At 33.7% G+C, this 20841-nt stretch overlaps 1 protein-coding gene across 2 annotated transcripts; it reads left to right on the forward strand.

The window, feature by feature from the left end:
- Nucleotides 1-4397: 4397 nt before the first annotated feature.
- Nucleotides 4398-20311, forward strand: LOC7496147 (uncharacterized). Of its 2 annotated transcripts, XM_024604097.2 has the most exons (24): nucleotides 4398-4721; nucleotides 4796-4896; nucleotides 4977-5187; nucleotides 5297-5378; nucleotides 5762-6044; nucleotides 6779-6881; nucleotides 6979-7115; nucleotides 7586-7759; nucleotides 8635-8837; nucleotides 8915-9058; nucleotides 9156-9244; nucleotides 13755-13899; nucleotides 14040-14092; nucleotides 14650-14705; nucleotides 15057-15220; nucleotides 15780-15970; nucleotides 17194-17254; nucleotides 17345-17417; nucleotides 18217-18318; nucleotides 18420-18516; nucleotides 18592-18717; nucleotides 18804-19045; nucleotides 19158-19298; nucleotides 19936-20311. In XM_024604097.2, exons 1-24 carry the CDS (start codon nucleotides 4547-4549, stop codon nucleotides 20116-20118), a joined length of 3336 nt encoding a protein of 1111 aa, XP_024459865.2. In that variant the 5' UTR covers nucleotides 4398-4546; the 3' UTR covers nucleotides 20119-20311. The 2 variants fall into 2 exon arrangements, with proteins under 2 accessions (XP_024459865.2, XP_052309910.1); XM_052453950.1 differs by lacking the exon at nucleotides 4398-4721 and having other exon boundaries at nucleotides 5044-5187.
- The last annotated feature ends 530 nt before the right edge of the window (nucleotides 20312-20841 follow it).

Genomic DNA, 20841 nt, shown 5'->3' on the forward strand with positions numbered 1-20841 from the left:
CTTTTTTTTTTATTTTGATTAAACTATAAAATTACAAATGTTTTTCAATTTCACCCCGCTTTTATTTTTTAATCTTTCAAATTTAGTTTTTTTTATTGTTTTTTACAATTTCATCCTCCATTGTTTTTTTTCTATAGAATTTGATCCTCATTTTTATTACTACTATCTTTTTTCTTTGGCATGTTTTTAAAATTGATATATTTTCTTTTCATAATTTTATCATTCAAAATTAAATTATTTGAGAATTAAGCTTCTTGATTGAATTCGAGTCCAAGATTTCACAGATTGTGAGTTTTAAAGATTATACGGATTGTGAATTAAGAACTTGTCTTATTTCAATTTCATCCTTCAATGTTTGATTTACTGAAAATTGATCTTTCTATCTTTTTCTTTCTACTGAGTTATCCTGATCCTGTGCTTGTAATCACGGGGTTTGCGGTTGACTTGGATTTTCTTTTTGTTGCCATGGGGTTAGTCATGAATTCATGACCAAAATAACCAATTTCAAATATTAATGCAGGTTGGCTTTTTTTTTTGTCCTTTTTTAAATTGATTTGTTTCAATTCTATCCTATAACATTTGATTTATTGAAAATTGGACTTCATGTTTTTTTTTTCTTCTTTTTATTAGGTTATCTTGATTTTGCGTCCATGGTCACAAGGATTGTGAGTTAACCCATATTGACATATATTGTTTTTTCATTGTTTTTTTTTTCATTCTTCAACATCGAGTTGTTCGATAATTGAGTTTCATGATTTTATTCAACTTACTCTTGAACATAGTAGGGGTATTTAGCTATTCATCCAGGAGCAAAAAAATTAAGTGGTATCAGATAGGGTATTTAGGTATTTTTTTCTTTTTTTATCCACGGTAGAATTGCATATGTACCCTTGGATGCAAGACATTTAATTTATTATTGTTAAGGGTATTTTGGTATTTTAACCTAAGTACTAGTTTTAAAATCCCATTATGTGAATGTGATATCCTTTTACATTATGCAGTCTTTCTAAAAAAATAAGTATGGCTAATTAAGATGTGGTTTGTAATTGTATTTTATACAGCGTTTCATGGAAGTTTTTTTTTTTTGGAATTAATTTTTAAAATTTTTTTTGATATGTTTATGTGTCAAAAATAATTTTTAAAAATAAAAAATAATATTATTTTAATATTTAAAAAACATTTTAAAAAATAACTAATATACTTTTAAATATATAAAAATACCGTGACAATTATAGAAGCAAAAGGATCCGCTGTAAAGCAACCGCGGCGGGAATTGCAATTTGTGCTCTTTCCAGCCACAACTCATCCTGCATGAAAACACTCCTGGCCAAACAATTAGGGAATTACAGGCAATTAGGTTTTATCAAGTCATCACCAGGCGTTTCAAGGGGAGCAGATTCTGCATGGACACCTCCCCTAGTTATGTAAAACCCTGAAAAAAACAATCCAAAATGTGCATTGAAAAGCGCCATGTTTCTTCTGCTTGATATAATATAATATCATCTGCCATTCTTCCATCGCCATTATTATTATCATTATTTTTTCTTTCAGAAATTATATTATTCTAATTAATTTATAGGTATATAAAGTGAAAATAAATCTATTATAGACCATCATTAGATCTCATAAATTGCAAGCACTTGGTGCCTGTTATTTGTTAATGTGGTGCATGATGTTATATTTTTTTATTTTTAGAATTAATTAACACATTAAAATTTTTAAAAAGCATATAAGGAAACCTTACATGAAATATATATTTAAACTAAATATTAAGCACGGATGATTTTGGATACAGTGAGGGAAGCTAGCGTGTTAGCAGGTTTTGCAACTGAAAAAAGCAAATCATTTCAGGTGGTGGTGATGCTAAGAAGGGTAGATATGTTGTGTTTTCACGAAGGTTAAACTGATTAAAAGAATTATATTAGACAGTTTCATAAATTAAATCTTTATTTTTAGATTAATTATGAGTTCTAATTACACTTCTATTTTTTTTTCCATTTGAATTCAGAAAATACGAGTCAAATAGTTGAGTTTGATGACGCCTACTAGAAAGGATGGGGTTAATGGTACGAATTGTTCCAATAATTTTTTATTTTTATATAAACTGGTCCCTCGATGTTTAATTTTCTTATGGTAGACCTTGTACTCCAAAGTTTAAACTCCACGGTAACTAAAAACAATAATCATGGATGATAATAGATATTCATTAATATCAGTTAGGTTTTTTTTATATATATTTATATTCTATTCATGAGCATTTGCGTTTTTGAGTAATGCATATGAGATTGTTGAGTTACTTGTTCACAAAACACCAGAAGCTGAGGAGGAAATCTACCGCTATGCAAAAGCAGGAAAGGTAATTTCGAGTTAGCTGCTGATGGTGACTCGTGAGAAAGTCCTATCTACTTCCTTTTTCCAGAGCATTTGCGTTTTTGAGTAATGCATCTGAGACTGTTGAGTTGCTTGTTCACAAAACACCAGAAGCTGAGGAGGAAATCTACCGCTATGCAAAAGTAGGAAAGGTTTTTGAGTTAGCTGCTGATGGTGGCTCGTGAGAAAGTCCTATCTCCTTCCTTTTTCCAGAGCATTTGCGTTTCTGTTTTTCTTTTTATCTTGCTGGAAGCATGAATCTCCGTGAATTCTTTACATCTGAGATCGCATTACTAATAGCTAGGAAAATGAGGGCAGAGCAGAATGCAAACCATCCATTGGCACGGACATGCAATGATAAGCACATGGCTTAGATGCCTTCATTGCTGTCGATTGAAGCACTTGAGAGAACTGGGGAAGAGCTTGCAGCATATGGAAGCATTTGATCCAGTCCCCCCTATTTTGTGCATGTGCACTTGTTTTTGGGATTTCATGGGATAACTGGTCGCATTGCCAGACCTCTTTTAATCTAGTTAAATTATAAATTAAAATGCTATATATATCTAATGTATTCCACCGTGAATAAACTGCCCCGCTACAGACCATGCCTTATAAACCAAATCTTATAAGAAAAACATATCGGCATACCAAGCCCATGACAACAAAAAGGCATTCAGCAAATCCATGGACCAGAAGTGTTATTTATTCAATTGCTATAAGCAAATAAATCAGTACTCAGATTGAGCAACAAGAGTTTGTTATTGCCTTTTAAATAGGAATTGTGTAAATTTTGAATTTTTTTTGTTTAAATTTTTTGTTTAAATTTTTTTTGATTGTTTTGATGTGCTATTATCAAAAATAAATTTTAAACAATAAAAAAAATAATATTTTAATATATTTTCGAATAAAAAATATTTTAAAAAATAATCACTACCATACTCACAAATACAATTCTAATCAATCTAAATGATAACGGAATTTAGAAGAAAAGTAAATTAGGCATGGCCATTGTTCATTGAAATCTACCACAGCTTCCTAAAGGCAAAAAGCAAAAGCATCACAAAATCTCATGTATGAGAGATTGTACTGTACAGGAAGGAACCATGTTGTAAATAAACCTCATTTACGATTAAATAAAAGGAGCCATGTCCTTTTAATGAGTAGTAAATTGGATTAAGATGCTCAAATTACCTTTATTGGAAGAAAAAAAAACAGGTTGATTTGATTCAATTCAAAGAAAGGGATTTTATTTGACTAAATATAATACCAGAGGGACCATATGTGTTCTCAGCTAATTCATTTCTACAATCTTTTCGTCTCTTTTCTATACCCGATCAATATTAAAATAACATAATTTTAGTAGTTTTTTTTTAAATGAAATGACATCTTTGTGTAAAAAAAAAAATAATAAAAAAAAAAAATAAAGAAATGAAATGATTTTTTTTAGATAAGAATTAAAAAATTTCTTTGAAATTAACTGTATTGTTGTTATACTCGTTATTTTTTTTTTAAATTCTATTTAAAAATAGATTAAAATAATATTTTTTTAAATTTTAAATTAATTTTTGATATTAACATATTAAAATGATTTAAAACAAAAAATATTTTAAAGTAAAACTTTTTAATTTTTTATATAAAAAAAACTTTTCAATCACAAAAACAAACATGATATCTTATTTAATTTTGACTAGATAGTTTATGAATTGACCAGAGATTAATTATAGTTTATTTAATGTTATGGTTAAATTGTTTTTTTGCTATTTTATGATTTTTTTAGTTTTAAATTATATTTTTTTTATGTTTTTAGATTTTTTTTGATATTTTTATATTAAAAATAATTTTTTTTAAAATAAAAAATATTATTTTAATATATTTATAAATAAAAAAACATTTAAAAACATAACTGCACCCTTAAACAAACACGGAAAGAATATTTTCATAATTTAAAATACCTAACCGGATCAATTTGGATAAACCGAGTTGAAGGAGCCGAGTTGCAAATAAAATCGAATTCAAAGTCACCGGGTCCATTCAATAAGCCGGCGGTGCGGGTTTAATAACTGATGCTCTTTCCAAAACCCCTGGTTAAATAAAAACCTTCTCCAGTGTACCTGGAAATTCCTCTCAAACAGCAAAGTAATTTCCTAAATCCAATCCCTGTCGTTGCATAATTCCAATGGAGAATCAACAAGAAGCGGAAGTGTTAATTCGGAAATTAGATTCCACAGAATCAATGATTTCAGTGACTATCGGCAGAGCTATTACCACTCTACTCAGTTCTCGAACTAAGAAGCTTCAAGACTCCATTCATCGCCTCTCTCTCGACTCTACCAACAAAAAGCCTTCTCTCGGTACTCACTCAACAATCGATTTGTTTGTTTCAACTAATTTCTGTTAAGGATTTTGAATTCTATGTCCTTTGTAGGTTCGCTGGAGGATTCACTTTGGTTCTTGCACAAATACGTTAAAGACGCGATTGAGAGACACGAGAAATTGGACCTGATTCTAGTTCCTATCACTCAACATGTACGGATGCAGCTATTTCTTGTAATTTATTTTTATTTTTTTTCTTCCATTTTTCTTCTATTTATTTATTTTATTATTAGTGTTTGAGGAATGTAAATTTGAAGCATGGAGGACAAGCTATGACAATAATCAACTGGTTATTTCAAGATGAGTTTGTTTTCGAAGCTGTTGCTATGGATTTGACTAATATTATCGAGAGGAAAGAGGATCGGTATGTTGCGCTTGGTTGGTGTATTCTTGTTCGTGGTTTAGTGGAGTATGAGAATTTTACGGAGCAACATACGCTAAATGGTAATGAGATATTTTTCGTTTATTTTTCTCAGCTACTGTGTAAGTTTACTGTGTTTGTTTTTGTGAAGATCGGTTTGGTTGTAATCGGTTTGGTTTTTGTTTGCGGTAGGAATAAGAGATAACTATAATGCGTTGTTGAAGATGCTTTGCTCATGTATCCCGCGTTTGGTTTGCATAGTGCGCAAGGGAAGGTATAGTCTATTCTTGTTTGTTTTAAATCATGCAAGATGTAGTCGGTTATTGCTACTAGTGGTATATTCTAGGTGCTATGTTATGAGTTGCTTGCCTGGTTTAGTTGGTTGTAATTATATCTTTTTGAGTGTAATTAATTCTGAATGCCATAAATTTACCACTTATTTTGTAGGATTTTCATACTTGAATTTAGCTTCTTACTGTGTGGGTATTGAATGGTTGGTATTCTTTATGCGTTGTCATCCATTGTGAATCAATGTGGTTTCTTTTGTTGCATGCATGGAATTTAAGAAGTCACATTTGTTAGTTCATCTGAAAGTATGCGTGATGATGTAATTCAATATTCTTATAGGTCTCATTTATTTGCCCATGTGATTTGCAGCACTTTGCAGGATAGACTTGAGTTGCCTTCTCGCCTTTCAGTGTCTGCTGCAGATTGTATTTTGTCTATCACAGAAGCATTGACAAAAAAGACCAAGGTTGCGAGTAACAAGCCAAAATCATTGAATTCAAATACATTACACGCTATTAGTTTGGTGTCAACTGCCATCAAAGAGAAGAAAGTGAAACCATCTGAATCATCAGAAGTGTTTAGTATTGAAATGGCTCACTTACTTTGGAAGCAGATAGAAGTACTTATCACTCTGTTACAGAGACTTCTTGCTGTATGTTCTATACATTAGTTTTCTTGTTTGATCTCCCTCCCAATTCTCGTTTGTATCTTGTTCTTTATTGACTATGTAATTGGGGTGCTGAAACTGTGATCTATATGCTTTTTATGTGTATCTGCATTCTCTCTAGATATCTGTATATGCAATCAGAAAACCAGAAACCTTTTGGTCTGCCAGAATGATTTTCTGTTTGGGTTTTAATGTTTCATAACTTTGGACTTATCTTCAGTCAATGTTTTCTGTTCCTTTAATGAAGTCATTTTTTTTTCAATCTCTTGAGGATTTTATGTCACCATGTTGAAGCATTGAAGTCTACTGAATTTTTAGAAGTTTGGACTTTTTTAATATGATGATGGATAAGTTTATATCTCTTTGATACTTTATTATATTCATCTAAGTAGGGTTATTTTCCCAACTGTTTTGAGTGAAGTTCATAGTAGTAAACTTTTATGAATCTATCTATCTTGCTTTCATGGACATGATAGTATTATTCATATTAATTGTATTAGCATTGTTAAATATTTCTACATTATATCTGGGATTTCCTTTCTAGTATTAACTTCTTCAAGAAATGAGTTCAGATCTTAGAAAGAATGCTAGATATTTTTCTGATTTCATGATCTCCAAGTTATATCTAATTGCTTCAAATACTGATTTGATGATAGTTTCCAGCTACTTAAAACATGTATTTATGTTCTGTAGCATGTTAATTTTTCCATGCCTTGCAGTGGAGCAGCAAAAGTAGGCCTTTACATGCTAAAGGGGTTGAGCAAGTGCTTAAATGGTTACAAGAGATAAAAAGGCACCATGGTCAAGTTGAAAATGAGGCAGGTCTAATTCCCAGTATATGCTTCTTAAGGATTTTGTAATTTTAATAATATCTGATGTTTATGCATTGTCAGTTGTTTGTCTCCAATTACAAAGACAGGTGGAAACATATTCAAAACAGAAGCCTTGCTAGTCTCTTCATGCTGGAAGCATTACAGCACTCTATTGCACTTGGAAGACTGTAGATTTTCTCAGCATTGCGATGATTTATTAAATCAATATATATCTGGCATCCAGGTTAGTTGTAAGTTGCATTGAAGATTTATGTTACTGGTTTTATCTATACAAATAATTCTTCACACCATTTTTCTTTGTACCGGGATCCATATCTATTTTGACATGGCGTGAGATCATATCTTCCATGCCATCTTTCACATATTTTTTGCATCATGAAGTGGTATAATGGTCACTCTTAGGATATGTAGAGTTCCTATCTGTGCTATTATGATGGAAGGCCTGAACTGAAGTTCACAGGACCTGGACTTCATAGCATGCTTTTAATTGAGAGAAGAATGCTTTGGCATGTAGCCTATTTTAATGTGGGCATATATAAGACTGTATCAGGAAACTCTGGCAAATTGTGTTGACTTAAGCATTCGTGAAAGATCCTTAATCACTTAACTTTTCACAATTCTTGTCTATTTAATTCAATTCCAAGTGATTGATCCTTTTCTAATGACTAAAATGGGGAAAAAACGCATGTGCAGTATTATACGGATAACCATACCGAGGGGCATACAGAGAACAAGGATGGTGGTCTGGAGACTAGAAAGTTTTTCCTGAGATGTCTATGCCTTCTTTTGGGACGTTTAGACAACAAGAAATTTGAAACCGCGTTGTCAGAAAATGGTTTGCAAATATCTCAAGTTCTTTTGTCACAGGTAAATGTTCTTGACATCATGAACAAACCCATTAATTGATCAGCTCCTAAATTATATCCGCCTACTATTATATGGCTCGTGCAAATAACTGTATAGCCTCTCTGCAAGTTATGCACATATTTGTTGATTGATTTCATATTTACTTAAACAAATAATCACTAAAGAATTAGCAACTGCTGTCAGTCAATTAGTCACCAAATAATTTGCAACTGCTGGCTGGAGTTTGCTTGGATCAGGCTTAGACTGCAAATAGTTCTAGGCTGGTCCAGCAGAAGGTTTTACATACATGTTATTATGCACCACATTTTTTTCCAGATAAAAGTTATCATGCCCTATATTAAGCATGGGGTTAGTAAAGGATATTAACCAAAACAGAATATGAATGCATTCGTGTGCATGGGGCTGGGTTGATGAAATAAAATTGTTTAAAATTATGTTGTTGTGATGCCAAATAACACTAGGAATCTTATTGTATACTTCAAGAAGACAAGAAAAGGGGCACATCAGAAGTGTGGCACTAAATATGTTGTTGCTTCTTCTCTTTTCTTGTTACACATGCATTCTTCACCATCCGTAGAATTTTATAGTTGTAGGAATGGCTGATGCTATTCCAAGAGTCCCCCTTGAAGCACAAGTTGTGCGATTAGAGTTTGAAATTTTTTGTTTTGAAATCTTGAATTTTTAATGGCCTACACAGTTGAGATAGATGGGATCATTGTATTTTATTGTGTCATCTGAAATGCAGTCCCGGTAGTAGTTACTCATCCACCCTGTTGTGTTAGAATCCAATCTTCTTTATGATAGAACACTGTGTTTCCTGTAGTCATACTTATTGTCTCTTTTCTTCCTCCTTTTCCATTTTTTTTTGTGGGAAGCTTCACTGTGCTGATGAAGATGTGGTGGAGGGTGCTGTTTACATACTTAAATCAGTCATATTGAAACCAAATCATTCATCTGGAAATGGTCTGACAGACAGTAGACAGATGGATGCTGTGCTACCTTTGTTACTGCACCTTCTGGATGAGCGCGATGGCACAGCCAGGGCTGTTGTGATGCTCATAGCAGAATGCTGCTCAATGTATTCTTTCCTTTTCCATTTGTCTTTTAGTATGTGGTAGCTTATTTGGATCTTCATGCTAAAATTTGATTCAACAGGAGCACTGACAGTAACTGCCTCAAACAAGTTCTAAGCCGCCTTGCTTCTGGAAATGCTTTGCAGAGGAGGAATGCCATTGATGTTATATCGGAACTTGTTTCCATATCATCAAATTCAGCAAACAAAAATTCTCATTTGGCGTGGTATTTTACTGTTTAGTAGCTATATCATTCATTAGTTTCCTGTTTGTTTTGCTTTTCTTTTTTTGTCACTTATAATCTTTCCATATGGCTATTTCAGGCAAGATATTGCAAACAACTTGTTAGAATGCATTAATGATGAAGAAACAATAATTTGTGAACTGGCATCCAACTCACTCTCTATGATCGGTTAGTTGACTTTAATACCTTTTCCTTTTTTGTTGCTTGTTAACTTGACGCAACGTATAACATGGTTAAAAGTTAGGGTTCTCAAGCTTTAAGATTACAGACCTTAGCTGTAGAGAAATTTAGAGAAACTCTTTGGTTTTATTAAAAATTTTAATAATAATCTTCTTCTCAAAATAAACTAGACACCTCTATTTATATTAGTCTTAAAATCTTTTATGGAAAAGAATTCCTAATTAAAACTTACCTAATTAATAGAATCCATCTAGCATTAGGATTCCTAAATACTAATTAAAAACAAATAATTAAAATCCAGATTAATGAGGAAAATAATTAAAACAACTCAAGCTTCATATGAGATGCTTCCGGTTTTCTTCATAGACTTCTCTCCAGGCTTGGTTTTGTCTAATCTGGTTTATAAATATAGTTGTAACATGCTCCACGCCAGTCCCCTCTACTTGCGAAAGACTCGACCTCGAGTCATGTCCAAGCTCTGAATACAAAGGCTGATCATCATAGAAATGATAAATATTTGACACATTAAAAGTTCTGGAAATACTCATACTATTAAATAATCGATAATATAAACATCGTCACTAATCTTTTTCAGGATAATGTAAGAACCATATTTCTCATGTTGTAGCTTGCTATGTGATCCCATCGAAAATCTCTCTTTGCAAATGAACACCATCACCTTATCTTCTTCCTTGAACACTTTAACACGGTGGTGCCTCTCGGTAGCTTCCTTGTATTTGGTATTGGTCTTAATCAACTTCTGTTTCACATCCTCCACGATAGCTTGTGCATCCATAGCCATCTTCTCAGCAGCCACACAAAACCCAACACCCTTCTGAATTGGCACAAGATCTAGCACATGTTTATGACACTGTAGATACACAATCTCGAATGGTGATCTACTCGTGGCACTATGTTTGGTATTGTTGTATGTAAATTCTTCTTGTACAAGGGCATAATCCCATTGTTTTGGCTTGTCACCATAAATGCACCTTATCAAGTTTCCAAGTGTCTGATCTAGTGACCCTGTTTGCCCATCTATCTATGGATGTGCTGGGCTACTAAACTATAATGAGAGTCATACAATTTCCACAACATACACAAAAAATGATAAGAAATTTATTGTCCTAGAAGAGATGATCTTTGGCACCCCATGTAAACAAACCACCTCTCGAAAGAAAAGTCTAGCAATAGCAGATGCATCATTCGTCTTTTTGCACGAAATAAAATGTGTTATCTTTCGAAATCTATCAATTACAACAAATACATAATTCATCCCCCATTGTATACGAGGTAATCCAAGTACAAAATCCATTGAAAAGTCCTCCCATATGTTTTCAGGAATAGGCAAAGGTATATATAAACCTATATTTTGTGCTTGTCCCTTGATGGTTTGACAAATATAACATTTTTGCACAAATTTACCAATATTCTGTTTAAAGTAAGGCCAATAATATATGTCAATGACAACATCAGTAGTCTTTGTCACCCTAAGTGACTAGCCAAACCTCCTCCATGCAATTCCCGAATCACCTTCTCCCGCAATAAAGACCGAGAAATGCAAATTTGATTGCCTTTCATCTGAAATCCATCATAAATGTGAAAGTCATCAACGAGCATATTCCGACACTTCTTTCACATCTCGCCAAAATCCTCATCATGCTCATACAACTCTTTCAAATAGTCGAATCCAGTGATCTCTCCCCTTAAGAGTGACCAGTAAGGCTGCTCTTCTACTCAAAGCATCAACATTTCTATTTTGAACTCCCAACTTTATACACAATTTTGATTGGAAACCTTTGTAGGTAAGTGACCCATATTGCATGTATGTCATTACTTATTCTCCTCTTATTATGTAAAAACTTCAGCGTCTCATGGTTAGAATACAATACAAACTTCTTACCAATCATAATGCTCCTACTTAAGATTTCAAAAAACAACATAGAACCCTTTGTCGTAGTTATACGTAGACCACTTTAACCTAGCATCATTCAACTTCTCACTAAAAAATGTGACGGGTCTTTTCTCTTGGGATAGAACTCCACAAATCCCAACACTACAAGCATCACATTCTATTTTAAACAGTTTGTTGAAATATGGAAGTACCAAAACCGGAGCATTGCTTAATTTTTTTTTTATTAAAGCAAAGTTCTTTTCTGTCTTTTTCCCCCAATCAAATTTTACCTTCTTCATGCATTCAATATTGGCTGCCACAATATTACTGAAATTTGAATGAATCGCCAATAGAAAGTAGCTAACTCATGGAAACTACGAACCTTACTAACTGTTTTAGGGGCTGACCAATCTCTAATGGCCCGAATCTTCTTCTCATCAACGAGTATGCTCTCCGCACTAACAAAAAAGCCTAAAAACAATAGCTTACTAGTTATAAAACTACACTTCTTCAGATTCTAATATAATTTATTTTCTAACAGTCACTCAAGCACCATCCTCAAGTGTCCTACATGATCAATCTCAGATCTACTATAAATCAAGATATCATCAAAATAAAAAACCACAAATTTAGTTATAAAAGGTCATAGGACCTGAATCTTCTCCCTCATGAAAGTGTTCGGCGCGTTAGACAGTCCAAAAAGCATAACTAGCCACGCATACAATCCCTCCTTTGTCTTGAAAGCTGTCTTCCACTCATAACCTAGCCGGATTCGAATATGATGGTAGCCACTCTTCAAGTCAATCTTCATAAAGATTGATTCCCTATGTAACTGATCAATCACTTACATCTAATCGAGGAATCAAAAATTTTTATGCCACAATTATTTTGTTGATGGCGCGACTGTTCACACACATATGCCAACTGCCATTTTTTTTGGAGTCAGTAATGCTGGAACTGCATAATGACTTTAGACTTTCTTGGATCTATCCATTTTTCAACAACTCATTTTCCTTTTCCTTCAATATCTCACCCTCCTTAAGACTCGTTTGATAGTGTAGCAGATTTAGAAGGCTAGCTCCCGACATCAAATCAATTTGATGTTAAATGTTTCTCATTGGTGGCAATCCATCTGACAATTCATCAGGTAGAATCTATCTTGGAATGTTTAGGCCTTACGGGCCCCATCAAATTCGTATCCACCAACACCCTTCACACGGGCAACTGGTTCTCTAGGTGGATCTTCATGAATAGGTTTGGGATTCGGCCAGCCTCGAGGCAAGTCTCCAAGCAAGTTCCTTTCTTTACGATCCCTGTTTGTGTTACCCATTAGCCGAGCTAGATATACTATAGTTTACTCTAAACAATCTAGTTTGTTCCTAGGCCACACAGTGCCCCAGAGGGCCTCCACTTCTGCATTGCGGAGTGGGTTGCTACCATCTTCGTCCATTAAAGAGGCCAACTTGCTTTGATACCAATTGACGCAACATATGTTATCGTAAAAAATTGGGGTTGTCAAGCCCTAAGGTTACATACTTAAGCTGTAGAGAAATTAAAAAAAAACTCTTTGGTGTTTTATTAAAGGTCTTAATAATAATCTTTTTCTCCATATAAACTAGACACCCCTATTTGTATTAGTCTTAAAATCCTTTATGGGAAATGATTTCCAATAAAAACTAAAATCCTTTATAAAAAAGAATTCCTAATTAAAACTTGTATGATTAATAGAATCCATTTAGCGTTAGGATTCTTAAATACTGATTAAAAATAAATAATTAAAATCCAAAATTATTTAGGAAAATAATTAAAACAACTCAAGCTTCGTATCAAATGCTTTCGGGTTTCTTCACGGACTTCTCTTCAGGTTTGGTCTTGTCTATCTAATTCATAAATATAGTTGTAACATGCTCCACGTCATAACTTGTGCTCTTTATTGGTAGGAGGGATGCTGTTATATAATTCATGGGCATTCTGATGGTTCTAATCCAATCCAATGTGTTGTATTGAGGTGTTACCTTATGTCTTTCGTGATTCTTTGACAGGACATGGAATCCTTGTGATGTTTTTGTAGGGATTGTAATAGCTGCTTAGCTTCATTGTGTTAAGAGGTCTATTTGATGCCTTCTGAAACTACACGAAACCTGCCCATATTTCTCCTATTTATGTTGCATAGACTTTCAAAACATCTGCCTTTTCATTCTAGAAAGGAATTGCATAGTTTGTACCAGTAAGCCATTCTATTTATATTCATATCTTCTGACACGAATGTACATAATACTTATATTTGAAAGAACCTATAATTTTTAGAATGGTTGTATTGAGATGTTTATATATATATATATATATATATATATATATATATATTTTATCTCCAATCCATTCTTCTAGTGATCAATTTCTATGCTATATTGGCAGTTTGCAGAGGACCTAAACATAAATGGACACTTTATACTCCAAAAATTCTTTTGTGATTTGTGAAAAATAATACAAAGTCTCTTCTTCTAGGCCTGGTCTTGGGAAAAACTTCTTTGTTCTCTCTTTTGTTAGTAAAGTTTTAATGCTTTTATCAATGTGCCCATGTTGCTAAATTCTCTCTTTTTGCAGACCCGTCATTAGTTTTGCCTACATTAGTTCAGCTTGTGTGCTCATCAGCAGGGAAGCAATCATCTGCTAGTGCTTCCTTTATTGCCATGCTCAAATACCATAGTTCTAGACCTGAAGTTATATGTTTGCTACTTGACTGTCTTAGGTATTTATTTCTCCTCTTTCCCATTCATGAGAAATAAAACTTGATATTTCCTGGATTACTCTTAGTGAGTTCTCATTTTGAATCATATTAGCAGAGTTGAGTTTTAGCTATTTACCTTTTCCTCCCTCATCTTTTGACAGCAACCTTAACAAGAGTCCAGATCCTTCAAACACCGCAGGAGATATAAGGGAAGGTTTGTCTCTCACCAGATTTTACAATTTGGCAGATCTTTTATTTTCATCTATTTCTGTCTCAGTGTCATTTGGTAATCTTTTCCCTTAGGTTGCATGACCAGCTTACTATAGCTATTATTCACATGCAATCATCCAATAAGATGAAAATGTCAGCAGTTTTTGCGGAATATGGAGAGGTTAAAAAATCTCCCTTGTCCCCAAGGTTTGAACTTAAGATTGGGAATCCAACTCATCAAGCCCGGGGGGGCTAATTGGGTTGATTATTACATGAATGTTCAATAATTTGGGTATTGACAGGTTTCTGTTTCTTTCTGATTTTTTTTATCCTCAATTAGGTAAATTCAGATATTCTATATGGTTCATTAGAAACTCTTTATTTGTTTTTTTTGAACGAGGAATGATTGATGTCTTTTTTTCTTTCATTCCATCCTCCTGACAAATAACTGAGTCTTAGGTATTTGATTTGAAATGTTTTTTTCTTAATGACACTTATCGGTCTCCTTGAGCAAGACATCTGCCTTTTGTTCAATGCTCATTTTCCTTTAACAATGCACAGGATCAAAAGTGGACATTGATCGAGTACTCAAGTTGATCCCAGAGTGGTCTAAAACCGTAAGATTTAAGAATGCTTTAATTTGGATATATCCTGCGCAATGCTATCCCTGTTTGATCGCTTCATCAAACATTTTTCCTGCTCTATGTGCATTTTCATTTATTTCTTTCAACATCAATCTTTTTTTATCTTTTCATTTATTTCTTTCAATATCAATCTTTTTTTATCATCTCTCTATAAATGATCGTGCTTGCATATCTCTTTGTTAAACCCATGCCTCAATGAAGTAGAGGCATACCCCACCACTAGGCTACTACCCTTATTGTGTAGTACTTTTTTAACAAATTCACTCTTAAGATTATTTTGTTATTTATCAGCGACCTGTCAGCTGACATTATGAAATATCATAGGTTCAAGACTGGAATCCCTTAATCGGACCTTTAATTGACAAGATGTTTTCTGAGCCAGCAAATGCCACCATTGTTCGATTTTTGAGTTATATAAGTGAACAATTGGCAGAAGTTGTAAATGAAATCTTCCATCCTGTTCTTTTGAAGATGAATGGACAGAAAGAGTAAGTACATCATATTGACCTAATCTGTTCTGGTCCAGTTTTTTTTTTTTTTTAATTTTGTTTGTAGAAAACATATTATTCACCATTTATTGGGTAATTTAGTTGATTATGATCAGGTTGAATTGGTGGAAATCAATAAATTCAATCAATCAAATTTTAGTTTTATTTTTTTAAAAATTGATAATATTGAACAAGTTAAAAAAATTATTTATGATATATAATGCCAGATATTGGTTATGGCAATTTACTCTATTCAATGCTATTAGACTTCAAATTGCGGGAAGTGTCATTTGATTACAACTTTTATAGCTTTCCTGAAGCTAGATCATCTACTTTACTAATTATTGCATGAAACCTTGCCTCATTTAAATCATGTGTGAATCTACTTCAAACTTAGATGGATGCTCTCTCCCCCTCTCCTTTTCTTTTTGTTTGTTTGTTTTTTAACAAAGCTTAGATGGATGTTAGAAAGGACACAAGCATACCTATGATCTCAGTTTTTGATCTGCCATGATGATACTATCTTCCTTTGTTGAATTTATATGTTTTCCTTTGTCAGGATTGATGAAGGCTTCATATCCATGTGGGAGAGCAGAAAGTATACAGACGAGGACTCTGTGAAAATGCAGCAATCTCTCTTTGAGCACCTGTGTCCACTGCTTATTATAAGGCTCCTTCCGCTGAGAGTTTTCAACGACCTCAGTTCATCTGTTTTGTATGGTCAACTTCCCAGTCAAAGCATTGCTCATGGTCTGTTTGTAACTTCTTTAAGCCTCTTCTCGTTTTTGTTCCTTCCCCTTTTCTTGCTTCCTTTTACAATGAAAAGCTCCATAAGTTGATCGTGCTGTTGCTTATTGTTGTGGACTTCAGTTTCAAGTTCATAATCTATTGCCTAGCTTCTTTCAACAATTAACATTTCACTGGTACACTTCTGTCCATTGACCTTGCCTGAAATCTGAATGTTCTATGAATTATGAACCTGTAAGATATAGCATGATATAATCACAGAAATAACATTTTTGGTTGTCCATAATGCTCCGTGTCTTTGTTTCTTTGTCCATGACTTCCAATCCAGAAGTTGTGCTTGTGTATGTGTGTCTATGTATGGATATGTATGTACTTACATGCACATGCATTGAGGTTGTATTCAGAGTTGATTCCAGTGATCAATAAAAATTACTGGATGTAGAATACATAAAACATTTGATTTCTTGCATAACAAATTTGTCAAGCATCTGGGAAGTGAGGAACTAGCTCCATGATGAAATTGGAGCTTCAGCACAACATCTTCAAATTTTATAAACAAGCATGCCAAGGACAGAAGTTATCCAGACTGATTTTAATGACATGTTGTAGAGCAATTACAATAGTTGAAACTGCTTACTTGTTACTTTTCCGAGGGTTAAATGTATCAGAAATTTTTCTGCATATCTATTGATTTAGAATGGGTGGAAAAAAATACAAAAATCTTGCGTGCCAAACCATACATTTTTAAATCAAAAGAAAGCTTTTCAAGTCCCTTTTTTATATGTGAATTGCTTTCTGCTAGTGAAATAATATCTAGATTTTCTCATCTTTTTCTAACAGCATATGCGAGGCTGTTTAGCATTGTGTTTCAACCCGTGTTTGGGTGCATTTCAAAAGTGTGTTTGACATGAAAAAACATCAAATTAGTGTTTTATGATGTGTTGATGTCAAAAAAAAAAAAAAAATCTGAAAAAAAAATTATTTTGATGCATTTTCAAGCAAAAAATACTTTTGAAAAACACTTTGCACCACAATATCAAACACCCATGCAAGAAGGGGTAAACTAGCTCTAATGTAATTCTGGTTACCACATCGACTTTCATATCCATTTATTTCATGATTGAGCCGTGGCTGTGAACTAGTTGTCTGATTTCTTAGAATGCATAGTCAGCTGCTGAGCTTTACAATTTGATGATGCAACTAACTTTTGCTTTTATCCAATGCAGTTTCAGAATGTGGAGATGTCAACATTATTGACGAGTGTTTAGCTGCATTGCTTTTAAAGAGGTTAATCCATGAGCAGGCGTGCCATAAAGTTTCGGTGACCTGTAACAAGTGCTGATATATTTGTTTTTTTTTGTCTCCTTTTCTTATCAGAGCATTTAATAAGTATGAATTTGAAGATGTAAGAAAACTTGCTGCTGAGCTTTGCGGCCGTATTCATCCCCAGGTATGCCACAGGGATTCACGTCAACTTATTTGTGGTCATTGTGCTTCCTTGAAATACTTGGAAAGCAATTAGTGTCTGCTATTCTGGCAATGTCATTTTACTCAAATGAGGTTTTAACCTTGTTCTTACGTGATTAGCTTAACTAATCTGCTGCAAAGTTTTTAGGATTCTTTCTAAATGAATGACCAAAAACTCTCCCACAAAGCACCTCTATGAATTAAAATTAGAAGCATAAATATTTTAGGATTTAAGCAGTAAAAGTTTCAATGTCATTTTTGCTCTTGGTATTTCATTCGGCATATTATTTGAATACATAAGTATAGAAGTGGGAAAGGATCCTTTGTGTCCTCCTATCTGTTGTTTTCATTTTTGTGTTTAACATGATATAGCATCCAGTATAGCTCTTAAATCCATGACACTTGAACATCCATTTTTTAGTCTTTGATCTTGTTTCCTTTCGCCTTATGTTGAAATGTTTTTAATGGAGATAGAATGGGGTTGGTTTCAGCTCCCATCTGCGACTTTCTCACAATGCATTGCTATTTCATTTCTTGTAAGAAGTTCATACAGATTTGTCTTGTTAGACTATACCTTATAGCTGCAAGTTGGAATTCAAAAGAATCAATAGATGTGAATTCCATTTATATTAATCTTCAAAATTTAAAGGATACAAAATAGTTAAGAATTTTTAGTGTGTGGATGTTGTATACATGCATTCTCTTTTTGTTTGTAGTAATTTTTCTTTTGAACCCCATAAAAAGTGATACTTAGAGCCTTCCTCACTTTCTTGATTTTGTAGGTGCTCTTACCAATTGTTTCATCCGTATTAGAACATGCTGCAGCTTCTCATGATGTACTAAAGATAAAAGCATGCTTGTTTTCAGTTTGCACTTCTCTCGTGGTAATAATACAATTTTTTTTTTCTCATATTCTATATTTACAAGTCTCTTATGACTGATCATGTTGCAGCTAATGTAAATGCGTGCATGTTGTGGTTTGTAGGTTAGAGGCGTGGATTCAATTTCTCATCCTGCTATTCTGAAAATAAGAAAAATGATAGAAACTATTCTATTATGGCCTTCTTTAGATGGTGATGAAGGTACATATTTTATACTTTTGTCCATCTTACTCATAGCTCCAATATGATGTTTCTGAATTTCTTTTGTTTTTTCAGTTTCCAAAGCACAACATGGTTGCATTGATTGTCTGGCACTTATGATTTGTGCTAAGCTGCAAGTTCCTTCATCATTCAAGGAATCCTCAAAGAACTTAGGCGCGGCTAGGAAGACCAGTTACTGTGGTTGGTATCTTACCCTCGGCACAAGCATTTTATGCTTCTCACTGGACATTTAAGTCTTACTTTGAACTTGTTGGCTCAAAATACAGGGAATGCTGCGTCAGGAAACTGTGTCCTCTTATATGTAATCAATCTACTTATAAATGATGAAAATGCACTTGTTTCTGCTTCCATGTCGGGTAGTGAGAACTCAGCATTTGAGGCACCAACCACTCATTCTTTCCGTGTCTGTATGGCCAATGTTCTTATCAGTGCTTGCCAGAAGATCTCGGACTCTGGCAAGAAACGTTTTGCTAAAAAAACAGTTCCACGTCTGCTTCAAGCTGTTGAGGTATCTTGTTTATTTGTTATCTTTGCTTTTTAGTCTTAAATAAGATAAAGAAGTCATACTTTCTGTGACTTGCTGTCCTGCTTCGCGCAATAAACAATTTCACATCATGCAGGGCGTAATGCATCCAGACATCAGAGCTGCTTGCATCCAGGTTCTGTTTTCAGCTGTTTACCATCTGAAGTCTGCAGTTCTTCCTTATTCATCTGATCTCCTAAACCTCTCCCTCAAATTTCTTAGTCGGGGGTCAGAGAAGGTATTAAACTTAGTCCCAGATGATTTTATTCAGTGTTCTTTACTTGTCTTATATTTTGAAATAATTATCCACAGAGGTTAGTAATTTTAATATAGACCTCCATGCATTGACATACACGATCAACTCCATGCATATGTTTCATGTATATGTGGCTCTTTGAGGATGTGACTTCAATATTATTTCATATGGCTGGTATTTCAAGACAGCAATTTTATATTCCGCTAGTTTTGATATCTATTTGTCCATTTATTATTTACCCTTTTCCCCTGGTTTTTCCTAATTACTTGGGTGTCAAGGATCCTGCAATACACGCTCTGCCTTGACCCAAGCTTACAGCTTCCACATTTTATCTTTGAATAAACCTTGCTCTACTGAAATCAGGCAATTTTAATGCTTGAAAAAAAAAAAAAAACACTGTAGGATTGTAAACCGTGAATATTTTTTGTTTTCAATTTCCTCATAACTCATTCTTTGCCTCATATCAGATGGTGGGATGCATTTCAAAATGGATTTCTTTTTGGTGTTTCATCTGCCCAATAAAATTTCTTGGATACATCAGTTTAGGCTATTTTTACCCTCCTTTTCAGTTTCTCACCCAATTTATTTTTGTGCTCTATTGCTGGCTATTTTCTATCAGGAGAGGATGGCAAGTGCTAAGCTAATCGCATCTCTTATGGCCAGTGAAGATGTGATTGTGAAAAGTATATCCGGGGGATTGCTAGAAGCAAGATCTGTGCTCTCACGCGTATCCTTTTCAGATTCTTCACCTGAATTACAACAAATATGCCAACAATTGCTGGCATGCATAACTTCTCCCTAAGCTCTTGTCGAAGTACCAAGTCAGAATTGGAATAGAAAACTTTTTGTTTCTTATCTCTATGTAACTTGATAGATGTGAGGATAATCTCATCTATGTTAGTATTAAGTAGTCATTCACTTTCAATAGAGTTTGGCCCCCCTTGTACATAAAATTCCTTTGCTCTCACGCGTATCCAGTTTAAACTTCAAAGGTTTTTCTCTTTTTTTCTCCCGAGGGCCGCTTGTTCCTTGCTGAGCCCAGCCCGAACCAAGCCTAGCCCAGCCCATGAACAAGTATAAAATATCAATAAATGCAATCGAGTGAGAAGGGGGCATTTTTCAAAATTAGAAGTGTCCTCGCCAGGTTTTTAACTAGAGATCCACCCATAAAAAAATAGAGACCCACCCACGTTTTGATTGGAAGTGTACTATTGGGCATTTCTCGAATCAATTGCTCCTTGCGAAGTGCTTGTCATGATGAACAAGTACTCCCATCCTTCCCGGCAAAGAATAATTTAACATATTGTTAGTGCTGGTCTTTTGAGATTGAAGTTGGATATGTTTTTTTTAAAAAAATGTTTTTTTTATATTTAAATTATTTTTTTATGTTTTTGGATACAAAATGAATTTTAAAAAATAAATAAAAAATATGATTTTAATATATTTTCAAAAAAATCTATATTTCACATTACATTTTATTCTAGGCATTTTACTCCTGATATTATTAGTCCTCGCTTATGAAGGG

This window comes from Populus trichocarpa, chromosome 6, assembly GCF_000002775.5.
Source record: "Populus trichocarpa isolate Nisqually-1 chromosome 6, P.trichocarpa_v4.1, whole genome shotgun sequence".
NCBI lineage: Eukaryota > Viridiplantae > Streptophyta > Magnoliopsida > Malpighiales > Salicaceae > Populus > Populus trichocarpa.